The sequence below is a fragment of the Crinia signifera genome, chromosome 4, assembly GCF_055691185.1.
Source record: "Crinia signifera chromosome 4, ASM5569118v1, whole genome shotgun sequence".
Classification (NCBI taxonomy): domain Eukaryota; kingdom Metazoa; phylum Chordata; class Amphibia; order Anura; family Myobatrachidae; genus Crinia; species Crinia signifera.
This window is the reverse complement of record NC_139220.1, coordinates 275,883,640-275,899,889: the sequence shown is the minus strand read 5'-3', so window position 1 is coordinate 275,899,889 and position 16,250 is coordinate 275,883,640. Positions and strand designations below refer to the sequence as shown.

Here is a 16,250-nt window from a genome sequence, read left to right as displayed (position 1 = left end):
ATCTATAATCACATAAACTCTGAGAAGTATAGCAATAAGGGTGCCAAACGGGGTTCCGACAGTCGGGATCCCGACAGGCATTTACCCGACGTCGGGATCCCGATTGTCAAAACATAGACAGCCGGGTTCCCGACGGGCGTCCGCTATTTTCCCTTGTTTCCATAGAGGGAGAATAGAATAGGTGGCTCGCTTAGCGAGCCACCGTGCCCGTGCATGGCGAGCGCACAACTGGCTTAGTTGCGCTCACCATGCTGTCTGGGTCCAGATGGTCGGGATCCCGACGTCGGGCTAATGACTGTCGGGATCCCGACTGTCGGACCCCTGTACCACACCCTAGCAATAACTCTGTGCTCCAGGGTATAGTTACCATAGGTGCAAGGAGTGAACCTGCTTTGGGCCTCAAAGCTAAGAGGGGCCCACATTTACTGTCAAAGTAACATGTGGTACATAATTTCTCCACCATTGGGAGCTACAGTACATAAGAGTCCTTACAAACATTTGCCTTGGGGGCCTACATTATATCTAGTTAGGCCCCTGGATCTTCTCATTGAAATATGGTATAAAATTAACTGAAAGACATTATAATGTTACATAATATGAACTGGAGCACTGTAATGAAGCATAATATAAAATGAAGGCAGTGTAGTGTGGCATAATATGAACGGTGGATACGATAATGTGGCATAGTATGAACTGGGGACACTAAATGTTATAATGTGATTTGGGGTTACTGTGTTGCCTAATGTGTCTACAATCTGACGTAACATGAACTAGGACACTACTGTGGTTCATAAAATAAACTACGGCACTACTATGGGGCATAACAATAACAGGATCCGGGTGATATGTCAACAGTATCTAGGTCGACACTCAATAGGTCTTTCTTTCTTTTTTTTTACTTTCTACTTTTCCATACTTTAGCATCCACGTTGATCCTGACTAGGAAAAGTAAAGTGTCTCAAAGCATGGTGAATTAAGCAAGCGTGGGGATGCAGTACAATAATTGGTGGTCCACATGCTGAAATCAAAGTCATACTAAAAAAAATTCAAAAATTTGATGTCAACCTTTTTGTGCAGCGACCATTCCATGTCAACATTTTGCTTCTGTCGACCTCTTTCCCGCTTTTTTGGGCTGAAGCTAGCGCTGTAAACCTAGCACTATAATCCACACCCTACATTAACTAAAGCACTACTATGGTACAAAAAAAGAACAAGAGCACTTTTTATTGGGAATAAAACTAACTACTGCCTAGAGGTGTCTCTCTTGAAGCAGTGAGACAGGGGCTCCTTTAAGATGTTGCTAAGGGGCCCATAAAGTTCTGGCTATGCTCCCTATGTTGTGGCAGTTCTATGGAAATAGCAAATGTTTTTATTGGGATGACAATGCCACCTGTATGTTTCCAGGGCGATGCTGGACTGATGTACAAAAAAATCGATAACCCTGATTGAACTAGCCAGCTCTTAGCCCCATGGAGAAGATCTGGGACAACTTGGAGAGATGGTTGTGTTCTAGGTCGATTTGACCTTTTTCAAGGTCACAGTCGGTCACTGTACTTTGAGTATCAAGTGAATTAGTCAAAATAGGTGTATAAATTGCCAAGCAAACATTTGTATTTATCATAATGACTTGTGATGTTTACATTATTTAGGAAATATAATCTATTTTTACACAACATTTTTTATTTGAATTTATATAACAAATGTGAGTGACACTGGCATTTTTAGCCGACATCTCACAGAGTTGTTGGCACTCAAAGGGTAAGGCAGACTGGCAAAACATACCATCTGCTGTTGTCCAGGAACTTATGGACAGTTTGCCAAGGAAGGTATCTGCAATCATCAATGCACGTGATACAGCTATAAAGTACTGTCATCAATAATATTTAATTGATATATTTGCTGTCAATTTCCAATCACTTTTGTCTACATAGAGTACATTGTATAGCTCCCCCCCCCCCCCACACACACTCACAACTGAGGTATAAGGGACAACATCTGGGTTCCAAGTTCCTGCTGGTGTGCGGGTCTCATTCTCATACACTTCCTCCACTACTTCCCAGCAACTGATGTCTTTGTCCAGTAGAACTCTGTTAAATAAACATATGTTTTGCCTGTTGGGTACTTGCATTACTATGAACTATGGCTATCTATATCATGGCAAGACTCCATGTTTTACCTGCCGTGCAGCTCCACATACCACTCCCCATGCCAGCACCAGTCTTCTGGTGGTTGAAATCCTTCACGTGAAACTTTAAGCTTCCCAGTGATATCAGAATATGGTGGGTGGGACCCTAGTGCCTTGGTGCTCCAACTCCCCAGCAATTTGGCCTGGTTTTCATACTGAGAAAAGATCATATGACAGGTAAGCAGGGAACTGCTGCCAAACTTACCATCCTTTATGGACCTGTGGGACTTTATCCATCTACACCCATCATTCCAGGGACGCCTGTTGGATTAATATCATGCTAACTTGGTCTGCATTTTTTGTGGGCCAAGGTTTATAGTCAGAGTCCTCTGTTTCACATATTGTACTGTTTGTTTTTAAATTATTGTATTAAAATAGTATTACACTATTTTATTTGTTTTATTCCATACGCCGAGTTTATTGGAGTATTGGATGATCTGCAAAATGATTCAGTGGTGACTGGAATGTCTCTCCCTTAAACGGTTTTGTCTACCTTCATGTAGACCCTTCGAGTATGATTCAAAAATCATTCACTACTTGGGGATTGTGTTTTTTGTTCATTGCAATATTACACTATATATTTTTTCTGGGAGAAGGAAAAAACTGTCTAGTTACAAGCGCCCAGACATCCTAATACCAAGTGACATCACTCAAAAGGGGTGATACCAACGTGGCCACACTGTCTCTGAGGGCAGCCAGCATCTCCAGGAATGCTCCCTGCGAGGCCCCCTTCCCATTAGGCCACACCCCCTTTTCTTGGAGGAGTGACAATGCAGAGTGCGCACCGGGAGTCGCCATAACTGGTGACACCTCTGCTATTACCTATATGTAGACACCTCTGCTACTACTTACATGTGCTATTATGATGCGTCTTATAAAACCGTGGGCATATATGGCTATCAGGAGAAGTGGAACGTACAGGTCCACAACACTGTAGAGCCACAGTCTGCTTATGCTTAGCTAGGGTGTGAAAACAAATTATACTTTATAAACCCCCCCCCCCCCCCCGTATACTTTATAACTAGTTCAAGATTATAAATGTGCTTACAGTTTCTGCACACATAAAGAAGATTCCTGGAAAAAATGCATTCATCTTCCTGGCATCGGACATTAAGCTCAGCCATAGTCTCAGTCGGAGTTGCACAGGTGCAGTGAATACCTTCTCCTCTGCAGGGAAATGCTTCAAAGGAGAAATTAAAGGATGACATCACAAGCTACAGCAATGGATATGGCAAGATGACATGTTTTCTAAACCCCTCCTGACCTTATAAGGAAATGACACAAGTGCTCACAGATGTAAACATAAATACATATATAAAACAATAATTAATTTAACTTAATATTATTTGTAATTGATTTTATATATCCATGCAATCCCCTGGGAAAATAAACTGGATGAAGGATCTTCAGGCATTTATCTCGTAATCAGCATTCTTCCCCGCCACTCGTGATTTCATCCACCTACCGCTGTAATATATGTAGCACTACATACATTACAGTGGGCAGTGCTGCAACTGCCTGCCCATGTGCTCCACCCCTCCCAGCTCCCCTGTCATCCACATCATCTCCTTGAGAGACATCATGGCTCCCATAGAAACATAGAATTTGACAGAAGACCAGGACCATTTGGCCCATCTAGTCCGCCCAGTGGGCACTTTGTGGCCCAGAGCAACAGGGAAGGCACTGTAAGCAGCACAGCAGCTTCCAATGGAAGGATGGTGCTTGTGGAAGAAAGAATGATGAGAAGGAAAAGGAGCAATGATGAGGAGGAAAGTTGATGATTTACAGCAGCTGGGGAAGGGGGGGGGATAAAGAGGAGGAGAAGGAATGATGTCTATGAGTGAGGAACATTGATGATGATGAGGAGGAGGAGGAGGAGCAATGAGGAGTTGGAATAATGAGGACGAATGATGATGATCTACAGTAGCAGCTGTTGGGGTATGATGAGGAATGAGAAGGAGAAATGCAAATGAATAGAAATGAGGAGGACAAGATCTACTGTGGTGTAATGTGCATAATGGGCACTACTGTGTAGTGTTATAAGGGTACTACTGTGCGGTGTAACATGAATAACAGATACTTCTGTGCTGTGTATTGTGAATAACAGACACTACTGTGCTGTGTAATGTGAATAATGGACACTACTGTGCTGTATAACGTGTACAAAGAATACTACTGTATGATGTAATGTGTGGTGTAAAGTGAATAATGGTCATTTTGTGCTGTGTAACGTGAACCATGGACACTACTGTGTGGTGTAACGTGAATAATGTACACTACTGTGCAGTGTTACGTGAATAACAGACAATACTGTGTTGTGTAACGTGAATAATGGACACTACTCTGCTGTGTAACATGTATAAGGGACATTACTGTGCTGTGTATCGAGAAGAAGGGGTACTACTGTGCGGTGTAATGTGAATAATGGACACTACTGTGCGGTGTAATGTGAATACCAGACACTACTGTGCAGCATAATGTGATTAACGGACACCACATTGCAGTGTAATGTGATTAATGGACACTACTATACTCCTGCCAATGGGACTGCCTGCAGTGTCTGTGACTGACAGGTAGGACTTCAATAGGAAGTTACTACTAGTCTAGGGATTGCCATTGGAATGTTTACCATCGATGGTCACTATCTAAAATTAATTATCAACAATGGCTACAAACTATTTCATGGATGATCATCCATGGTTGCACCATCCAATGGCATTGTCTTACTGACGGGTTTATGCCCCAATCAGAAGCTGGGGTGGGGCTTTATGGGTGTTGGGAGGTGGAGCTAAGTGCAGTAAATAAAAAAGAGAATCATCTGGTTCTCCCCCATCCATTGGAAGAGCCCTTAGCCAGCACAGTTATGGACTGCATCTGGCTGCACTGACGATGATCTGAGGTAGCGGATATTGCCTGGAGGGCTGCAGATAAAATCCGCCACTGAGTTGAAAACAGTATTGTAGGTGGAGGGGTTATTTTATTTTATAAGTTTTACATATCCCATCTCCACACTGGTAAACACTTCAACTTCAGGCCTATGTGTTGTGTGGATTCTGATAAATAATTTCCAATCAATATGGTGATAATATATACAGATAGCATCAATTATAGGAATAATACTGGTTGTTTGTACTTAAAAGTGTCCAACCTTGAAGACAATGGTCTGTAACTGTCCACAGTGGATACCCATGCCCGTATCTCCATACAGTATGTCAGCCGGGCACACTCGTGCATAAGCCACACGTCTGTCTTGGTATAGCATCCATATTATTACATCTGGCAGGCTGATTTGAGGCTGCAGTGAAAAACATTGGACAATATATTTGTATCTTAACACACTTTAATCTCTTGAACAAAGTGATGAACAAGCCTGCTGTTATGGGGCATTAAAACCATGGTGGGCCCCGCTACCTGGGGACCCCTTCTCTCTAAAGGCCCCCACACACAAGAACAAGATTTTACCCAAGTGTACAATCTCGAGGGGTTGTACAATGGATTGTATGCATGTTCTGTGCACAATCGTGCAATACGCGGTTCCATTGGGTCGAATGGTTGGTCAGCTAATCAGACGTGCTGCACGTCTGATATCAGTCATGATTGGGAGCAGATTGCATTGCCGTTCAAAGGCTCAAACAACCGGCGTCATTTGAGTGCCAGTTTTTAAGACGTTTAGGAGCATAAAATTGATTGTGGGATGACAGGTCGTATGCGGCAATTAGATTGTACGTTGGATTGTGTGCCCATTGTGAGTACACGTGTGTCCAAAAACCACCAATTCATGAGTCTGGAACTTGAAGGAAAATCTGGACACAATCATAAATGTGAGCAGGTCCTTCTGATATATGGCCAGAATCAGGTTCCAGACTCTACATATTTTACATTTTACTGCACAGGAATGTGAGTGCATTGCTATTATTAATGTTGTACATTATCATGCATGAACTAGCAGTACAGATGGAGCAGCACTCAATGGAGCTGCTCCTGGAGATAGAATCACCAATCGCTGCTGTTTGCCATCCGCCAGAAGGGGGAACGCGCGTACGAGATGCTAGAGCGCCCCGTTCTGTTGGAGCCCACTGCCGCCCTCCGCTGCTCTCCTTCCCCCAGCCCGCTTCCTGTCTCCCTGAAGCAGAGAAGGGCAGGGAATCCACTCCTCGCTGCCATGCTGACTGGGACGCACGAGCGCGTGAGACGCTCCCACGTCCCAGTAAGATGGAGCTCCTGTCCGGCAGCCCGGAAATGCTGGTGGAAAACAATTGAATACCGCCCACTGTATATTATACCAGCTGCTGTGATGACCTGCTTATGAATACTAGTAAGGTGCCCATTACATTACACTGCTGTGTTGTACCAAGGCTGTGGCTGGCTGCAGAGCCTCCAATCAGTGGCGTAACTATAGCTCCGCAGCCCCCGCGGTGGCGGGGGGGCGCAGAGAAATTCGGGGCGCCGCCGGGGGGCTGCGGGGCTATAGTTACACGCAGTCTGCGTCTCGCCCAGCTCTCTGCCGGGACCTGCCTGACCGTCACGGTCCCGGCCGGCTCCTGCTGCAATGAAAACTGACAATTAGAAAATGGCTGCCCCCATACTGCAGACAGTTTTCTGTCTGCAGTATGGGGGCAGCCATTTTCTAAGAGTCAGTTTTCATTGTAGCAGCAGGAGCCGGCCGGGACCGTGACGGTCAGGCAGCTCCCGACAGTGAGACAAGACGCAGACCGCGGGAAAGAAGGGGGGCGCTGAATAAACGTGCGGCGGGGGGGCACTAAATAGTTAGTTACGCCCCTGCCTCCAATGCACAGAAGACAGTGGCACTCTAGAAGTTCTGTGCGGGTCTGCATGGCGTCATGAGTCACACAGTGCTCCTCTGAGAACATTTTGCAGAGGCAAAGTAACAGAGCTTAGTATTAGTGATATTAATGCTGATCTGAGTCCCGTTACTGACCCTCTGCAAAACAATTAACTGGAAGCCAGGCTTTGTGATGGATCATGGATGGGCCAGATTGCATGGAGCCCAGCCAGTGGTCCCTGGAGAACCACAAGGCCCTAGGCGGGCAGCTGGGCTGCCTTGTGGGAAATATGGGCCTGAATATACTGTACATAGAATAGACCAAATGGATAAATGAAATCCACTACTCCTTAGAGACTATGACCATGCCAGTTTAACCACTTTACTGTATGATAACAGAGGAGAGAGAAGTGTGTGGCCTTCCCTAGCATATGGCCAATGGCCTCATGAGGCTTAGCAGTCCTACAACTGGGATATGACCCAGAGATTGCATATACTACAGGAGTATGTATAATCAGCAGTAACTGATAACATGAACACATACACTACTACCTGGTACCTAATTAATATATAACATGCCTTTTTTTGTATGTGGATCTCCTCCTGTTATGCTGTGTATACACGGGGTAATATGATTGCTGGGGATATATTGCTAGCAATATATCCCCAGCAATCATATTGCTCAGTGTCTCCTTTTCATCAGCGATGAAAAGGAGACACTGCTACGGGGCGGAGGGGGAGCACAGCAGCAGCAGACGCTGTCACTTTGATGGGAGGAGGGAGCAGCGGCACAGGGCTGGGGAGATCAACGCTGATCTCCCCGGCGCTGACCTCCCGGCACAGCGATCGCCGGGGAAAGCCGCTGGTTGCAGGAGCATACTCCTGCGACCAGCGACCCTTAGGCAGGGCACACGGGAGCGCGCAGCTGGCGACCATATTCCCAGCGATTTTACATGAAATTGCACCCGTGTGTACTCACCTTAAGATATAACAAGAAGTAAAAAAAATGCTAAACTTTATACCTATACCTGAACTTACCTCATAGGTTATGTCAGTCAGTCTTTGCAGCCAATCGTCTAGCTGAGTGAGCAGCTCAACTCCTGGGTTCTTTTTTCTCAAAAGGCCTTCAATGGAATGCACCATGTCTTGTAAGAAGAACTTGCGCTTTGATTTCAGCTCCTGGTCCAGAGTGGTGCTGCTGTGAATGCTTTCCAGGGCAGAACATGCCCATCTGGGGGTTAGAAGACAACATACAGTAGCTGAATTTTGAGTCACTATAAAATCCCTTTCTCCACAGCACAGTTGCAGGACCCTATATTTCTTTTCGTTGTTTGTGGTGTACATTCCAGAATGGCTGGAGATAAAGCAGTGCCTTTACACCTGCAGCTGCACCTATAACCAAGCACACTATATACTGTATTCTGTCTCCACCGGACATTCCTGGGCAGATCATTGTGTTAACTTACCCGGAAGATGCTTCAGTGTGGTTTGCTCCAGGTCCCGGTAGGTACTGTACCTGTACCTGGTAGATTCTGTAGGTTAATCTCCTGGCCTCTGGACTTTCTAATTAACCCTCCACTTATCTAATCTGGCTATGCTCTTTGAATACATTTTCTCAATGCTTCATCCATACCAGGCATTTGTCAACAGGGGGTAGTATAGATCGTATGGCACCAACAATTTGACTGATATGTGATCAATACGTATTCAAATATACAATAGAGAAATGAAAAGGTACTTCCATTCAAATGGCCATCATTCCATCCTGATGTACACTCTTTCCCTCAGTTTCATAGAGGACCAGCCCAGATAGGGAGCATAAACAGGAGGAAAGACTCAATATGGTGTAGCCAGTTTTATTACATGTAAACATCACAATCTGTATCGCACAGTGTTTAGCCACATTTGATGCAGATTCAATGCCGATGCCTAATTGCAAGGTAGTCTGAATCTAAAGTACATGTAAAGTGCAAACCTGAACCGCACCGTGTGTCTACATCTCATGGATATGGATATATATTGTTAAGGCCATTGGCTAATTAATCTTTCCTCTGTACACACAGAGAAAATGTGCAAAATATTCCTGCATTTTACAGAATGAGCTGGTCTTCTGTCTCCCATTGTCTCTCTAACTTCCACCACCTCCCATTGTCTCTCTCTGTCTCAATTCCTCCACCTCCCATGGGGGCAGATGTATTAATCCTGGTGCAAATATAAAGTGGAGATAAAGTGGAAGGTGATAATGCACCTGTCATTTTTCAAACATAGCTGATCGGCTGGTGTGTGTTATTACCTTTTACTTTATCTCTTCACCAGGCTTAATACATCTGCCCCAGTGTCTCTCTCTCACTCCTTCCATCTCCAGCTGCCTCCTTCACAATATAGATTATAATAAGGGTACTTGTTTCCTAGCACGGCGCCACTGACTTTAATTGTATGCCATCGGGTCTGAAAAATCGGTCGCATCGCATGTGATGCGACACTACCGACCCGATTTTTACATTGGATCCAATGTTAAATGGTCCCTGAGACCCGATTTTACGTTGGACCCAATGTTAAATGCCCCCCAGACCCCATTTTTAATTGTATACCCACCCTAATGGTTAATTATATGTCAAATGCCCCCTCATTGTTAACACCACCCCACGATGAACGGCAACCCGAAGCGTGGCGAGCCCGCGAGGGGCGGCAGTATGCGCTCTACGACCTTTTCATACCCCCACTATCCACGTCGGCGTGGAGTTGATTTTATACAGTGTGGCAAAAGCAGAAGGCCACCGAGCCTGAAGCGTGGCGAGCGGCCGCGTATTACTTCACAGGTATTCCGCGTCCACTCACCACGCTTCGGGCTCGGTGGCTCGCTGCGCTCACCACACTATATAAAATCAACTCCACGCCGACGTGGATAGTGGGGGACACATACCGCTGCGCTCGCCACGCTTCGGGTTGGCGTTCATCGTGGCGCGGCGTTAACAATAGGGGGGCATTTGACATATAATTAACCATTAGGGTGGGTATACAATCAAAAAATCGGGTCTGGGGGGCATTTAACATTGGATCCAATGTAAAATCGGGTGTCAGGTACAATTTAACATTGGGTCCAATGGCAAAATCGGGTCGGTCACGTCACATCGCATCGCATGCCATTATAATGGCATGCGATATGACCGATTTTTTAATTGTAAGGGAAACGTCTTTGAAGCTTAAAAAACGGGTCTGTATGCGATGGGACCCGATGGGCGCCGTGCTAGGAAACAAGTACCATAATAAGTAATTTAGCTTCATGCACAACATGACAATGTCATTTTGGCCGCTAGACATCCAGCTGTACACCGGGCTCCCTGTGTCTCGTGATTTACCCAGTCAGTGTCTTCACTTCTTGTAGTCTACATCTCCAGCTTTTGTCCAATCTACCGGAGTAACTCTCTCTCTGCAGGAAATGAATACATTTTTCCTGGTGTAAGGAACAACACAAAAGGAAATCAGTTATTCAAACAGATAATGACAAAGTCACCTGATTTATATGGCATTATCAAGCTCTGCAGGCAGACACATAGGGTTTGCGCATGCACATTTGTGCAGATAATCCCTGATGTCTGATGGCAGCGCAGGTAGCTACCAGTGGATTGCTGGTCAGGTAAAAGCACAAGGAGACGCTGATGATGCTGCAGATGGAAACAGAAGTGATGCAACGTGGTTCGTCTCCATGGCAATGGGAGACTTTTTCCACCACCTGGAGACTTCTTCTTCCACCATTACCAATATTACTTTCAAGTACCCCCAACTGGTCTGCAGAGTATCCCCAGGGGTACTAGTACCCCAGGTTGGTAATCACTGACTAGCCTCGAGTTGTGGGGTGCATTCCTAATTACCGGAGCAATTCCGTTTTGATACATATTGGTACCCAACCAGCCAAATGTGGCTGCGTGACCTGTGATTTACACCTGTGCACAGCCGCTGGGCAGGAGAGGTATCCCATACCTCCAACATATGAAGGACAAAAATCGGTACACATGCGAGAAGGGTTCGTGACCACGGGTAAAGTGGGCATGGTCATACCCCCTTTTCAAATATGTACTGAGCATTTTTTTATGCCTCCCACCCTCCACATCCACACAGCAACCCAAAGGCACTGTGTTTAATTGTAGTCCCACCACAGAGATAATTTAAAATGAAATTAACAACTCACTGAGAGGCTGCGCAGCCCGGCCGCTCCAGAATCCCCTCACGTCAAGGCTGCTCTGTCTGTGTGTGGCACCCACAAATTCAAAAAGCGCATGCGCCAGGGGCATCTGAGACGGCACAGTGGACAGCCCCAGAGTGACAGAGCTGCGGTTCCGTGGGCCGCGTGATGTCATGACGCGACACACGCTGCCCAGACCGCAATGCACCCCTGCATTGGCTTAGATTTCAGCTTTACACCAGCCGGGGCCCATTCAAGCACGGAGTCTGAGGACCTGAGGAATGGCCAGAAAACAGTACTGTACCGGCTTATTCGGGACAGTTGGAGGATATGGTATCCGCTCAGGTCCATCTTCACAACCCTGGACCTCCTTTACATAGGGAGAAGCAGGGCTCTGGGAAACTTTCAGTTTTTGAATACTAGGCTTCCCCTAATAACTTAAACCATGGGAAATAGCATTTCCACATGTTTTTTTGGAGGCCCATTAGTGATTATGAATAAGACCCTTAATCCAGTTTTACTATGTTCATTGTAGGACACAAGAAAGGTGGGGTATGGACAAGCTTCTGTGAGATATTGGGCATAATTCAAAATAAACAAAATCATAGCAACTGGGTTATGGTGTGTACCCACGGGCAGATATGGCTTCCGATGTTGCCGATATAGTGAACATCGGAAGCCATATCACATGCAGATCGCATGCTTTTTTAGAGCTTGCGAGCCCGATGCGCTGCCGATGCACGCTCCCGTGTGAGTGAAAATCGGCAGTAAAATAGAGAGGGCAGCCAAGATTATATAGTGCAGATCTGCACTATATAGTCTAAATTGTCCCTCTGCATGCATGCCGTGTAATGCGAGTCCCGATACGATCTGATTGTATCGGGACTCGCATCTCACGGCATATCCTGCCATGTGTACACACCATTAAATCATGTTCCACTGCAGGTGGGGCAGAGATAACATGCAGATTTAGAGTTGGGTGTGGCGTGTTCAAACTGAAATCTAAATTGCAGTGCAAAAATAAAGCAGACAGTATTTGTGGGCTACATGCAAAAGCAGCCAGTACTGTACTTACCCTGCACAGAAAAAAAAGAAACTTCCCAAATTAAAATCTCTGTGCACATTACATCTGCCCCACCTGCAGTGCAATATAGTGCCCAGTTGTAATTTTTTTTTTGTGTTACTTACAAATATGATCCAGGCCCATTGAACACTAATGTGTATAATTACTAAGTGCAGTAATATCAAATGGAAAGCCAGATATGTTTTGCACTTTTAAATACTGCGGCCAGTACTGTGGAAAATTAGCTGATTCTTAGTATTGTAAACATACCCCTAAGGATCAGAGTTATATTTTTACTGTAAACTGCAAAATACACTTTAGATAAGCGTCTAATTATAAATCCTTTCATTAGCAATTACTTACTTTGATACAGCACAAATCCAGCCAACAGTTCCTTCCTGCTTTCACCACCAATGCCCTTTGGTCATTGGTCCCATTCCTTTTACATTTCTGGTATATTTCTGAAGCCTAGACTAGGCATTATAATATACACATCTATACTAACATCTACAATAATCATACCCACCTTTCCATCAACCATACTCCACATTATCTGTTCAATTGCAATGCCTACACTTCACCTCTCCTGCCAACAGCTATAGGGTTACTACTACAGTCCACCTTATAATAAAGTCACAATAGCATAACTTCAGCTAAGGACCAATGGTACTTGTGTATTTTGGCGGCGCCCATCGCATCGTATACCATTACGCATGCGATGGTATGCGATGCGACGCGATTTTGTTGGTTAGTGTATGATGGCATACAATTTTCAAATTGTATGCCATTGTACATGGCATACAATGCCATACGATGGTATGCGATGCGATTAAACATTGTATAAGCACCCTAATGGGTGCTTATACAATGTTAAGCACCCTAATGGGTGCTTACAATGTTAAATGCACCCCCACGGCACCCCCCCACTATAAACGTGAACCGGCGGCGGTACGCGTCCTACGACCTTTTCATACCCCCACTATCCACGTCGGCGTGGAGTTGAGAATAGATTAGTGTGGTGAGCGCAGCGAGCCACCGCGCCCGAAGCGTGGCGAGCGCAGCGAGCCCTGCGAGGGGACGCGGATACCTGTGAAGCCCGCGAAGGGACGCATTTACCTGTGAAGGTATCTGCGTCCGCTCGCCGCGCTTCGGGCACGGTGGCTTGCTGCGCTCGCCACACTAATCTATTCTCAACTCCACGCCGACGTGGATAGTGGGGGTATGAAAAGGTCGTAGGACGCGTACCGCTGCGCTCGCCACGCTTCGGGTTCACGTTTATAGTGGGGGGGTGGCGTGGGGGTGCATTTAACATTGTAAGCACCCATTAGGGTGCTTATACGATTTTTCATCGTATAGGGGGTCAAAATCGCGTCGCATTGCATCGTATGCCATTGGGTACATGGCATGCGATGCGATACGTTCATCGAACGATGCTGAAATCGGGCGCCGCCAAAATACACAAGTACCGGACCAATTTATGGTCTCACCAGATTCTGGTGCACAGCTTGAAGGACGTTGAAAGCTTGCATCCGATGTGTGACATCTTCCCACTCGCTGTTGACTACCAACACAGGCTTAGCGTCATGCCATGGCAAAAAGTAGTAGTGATTACCTAAAAATACACAACAAAGACTTCAAATAATGGTAGTTTATTTGCAGAATGCCCGCAAGTATATTTGCCGCCCACCCCCTGGCAGGCATTGGCCTGCCTGCATTCCCAGGGGAACGCCCAGCGTTTTCATGGGGACACCCATAAAACGCTGCAGGCGCCCCCTGTTCGCCCCCCTCCCTCTTCTACCTGTATGAACGCCTCGGTGATTGTGATAGTTGCCAAAGGCATTCATACAGCAGCCCCGCATATACACGCATGCGCAGAGCCGCACCATCGGTCCCCAGCTTTAATACGCTGGGGCCCTAAATCATAGGAACAGTCATATTTTGCAAACACTGGCTATTGGAAGACAATTGTAATGTTGCAGTTTCGCAGAACTGTTGTGCAACTCTCTGTATTTGTTCGTATTGTGTAGGGTACATATAGTGCAGGGGTCCTCAAACTATTTTGCTCTGGGACCCCATCAGACAATAAAAATAATGTCAGGACCCCAGCAGGTAACTGCAGAAGGTCATCACATCGCATGTGTAGTCAGCAGACGGCACATACATGGCAGCACTGTGGAGGCAACAAAATGATGGGAGGAGTCTGAAATCACAGACAATTCAACAGACTTTTCAGACTCCTTGAATCACTGACTGAGATTAGAAAAGTCATCAGCCTGATGGTCAGCAACATGGAGTCGTGACCCCATGCTGAGAAGGTCGGGACCCACTTTGGGGTCAGGACCCACAGTTTAAGAACCGCTGATATAGTGGATTGCAGCCTCTTTCAGTTTGTGATTTCCTATCTGCTCGAACAATGTTCTTACAGCTTTGAGGGACACAAGCAGGAGCGTGGCCTTTTTCACCACTGCAGTAACCCTGATCATGCCTCAGTGTAAAATGGTCTCCTGAAAAACAGCCTGGGGCCAGTGATCAGGGAATACAACAGGATACAACGGGGCTATTTACAGCATAGTGAGAACTGATTAATCGTTTATTGGAGATTATGTCATCTTCAGGCACTGGCAGAACAACTAACACTGCATACGGGTGAGGGGCTGACTCTGAAATAACCTAAGTCAGTGAAAAAAGGGTCTGTCCTATGTTGGAACCATGGAGTAGATGCAGGGCAGCTGAGAGGGGGGGGGGGGGGGAGCAGGTACTAATTACCCGGGCCCAGGCTTGCTGGAGGGGCCCCACAAAAGGGGTAAAAGGGGTATAAAGGGGTGTAAAAGGGGTATCAGTTTAACTTGCACATGTGTGACTATGGTACACTTCTGCTTTAGTCGTATGTTTGGTATTCTCTTCTCTAGGGTACTCCTGTTCCGGGAGTAATTTCTGGTATAATTGATATCTCTCTTCACTGTATACAAATACATTTCTTACATATACTGAAACTATGTTTAGTGTTCCTAAGGTTTCTGTGCATTTATTGTTATTCTGTTACTTATCCAATTTTCAGGTTTTTTTTGTTCTTTTGTTTTATTGTCAATATAACAATAAAAAAAAAATAAAGGATTACTGCGCCAGGTTGATTTTGAGTTTGGTGTAGTCTCAGTATAAATCACCACAATCCAAAAGTTCTGAAGAATGTTACGGTGAAGTGCAGTGTTTTATTGTTCATGGGCAAAATGTACTCACAATGTACTCACAAAACATATAGCATTGCATCAGCATTTGAGTATAACAATTTGCTTATTTTATAGGTGTCTCAAGAGCATATACAGACATCACAGTTATCTTACCATCAAACACAGCATGACTGTACTGTGTAGTGGATGAAACAGGATTACCCGTCACGTCAAACTTGTTGCCATAGTTGCCTATGCTCATCTCAAACTGGATTGGCTCCTTCCCCTCTGGTAGCATGGTGGCAGAGTACAGGATGCCTGCAAGGGCAAACTTCTGAAGGTGCGTGAGGCACTGGAAAGGAATCACAAGGTGAGAATAGCAGAACAGAGACAAGACGCACATAAACAAATTGGGCTGAGTTGTATATATGACTTTCCCTGCTGAAATTGCTGAATACACGTTTTATATAATATGAAAGGCTTCTCAGAATCCTAGGCAAAACTTTAACCTATTGTGCCCCCCCTCCCCCAACCCAACACTGCCACCAATACACATTTTCCAGACCCTCAACTGAAAGAGTGGAGGTGGTGTCCTAGACCACCTGCATTAAGTGCAAAAAGTATGTCTTCCTCATATGCATTGTAAATTTTGTGATAAGCTGACCCCGTGGCACCCACTCCCAGATCCTGGAACCCTAGAACACTGCTTGCAGTGTACGGCGGCACTCGGGTTTAAATGAGACACATGACACATGCCACTTTGATGCCAACGTTTCAATGTGCAGAATTCACATTTTCGTCAGGGCAGTATTCTGAATTCTGCACATTGAAACGTTGGCATCAAAGTGGCATGTGTCATGTGTCTCATT

At 45.6% G+C, this 16,250-nt stretch overlaps 1 protein-coding gene across 6 annotated transcripts in view; it reads right to left on the bottom strand.

Annotated features, from left to right (window-relative positions):
* FER1L5 (fer-1 like family member 5) overlaps nt 1-16,250 on the bottom strand; it is a 101,972-nt gene that overhangs the window by 36,553 nt on the left and 49,169 nt on the right. For all 6 annotated transcript variants that reach the window (XR_014473569.1, XM_083184602.1, XM_083184606.1 and 3 more), the window contains exons 20-27: nt 15,556-15,733; nt 13,702-13,826; nt 10,328-10,422; nt 8,007-8,199; nt 5,334-5,480; nt 3,234-3,365; nt 2,177-2,340; nt 1,973-2,087 (exon numbers count right to left, since the gene is read on the bottom strand). Coding sequence is in view for 5 of the 6 variants with exons in the window: in XM_083184602.1 (XP_083040728.1) it covers nt 1,973-2,087; nt 2,177-2,340; nt 3,234-3,365; nt 5,334-5,480; nt 8,007-8,199; nt 10,328-10,422; nt 13,702-13,826; nt 15,556-15,733 (1,149 nt within the window). In the remaining variant the exon portion in view is untranslated. The remainder of the gene's footprint in view (nt 1-1,972; nt 2,088-2,176; nt 2,341-3,233; nt 3,366-5,333; nt 5,481-8,006; nt 8,200-10,327; nt 10,423-13,701; nt 13,827-15,555; nt 15,734-16,250) is intronic.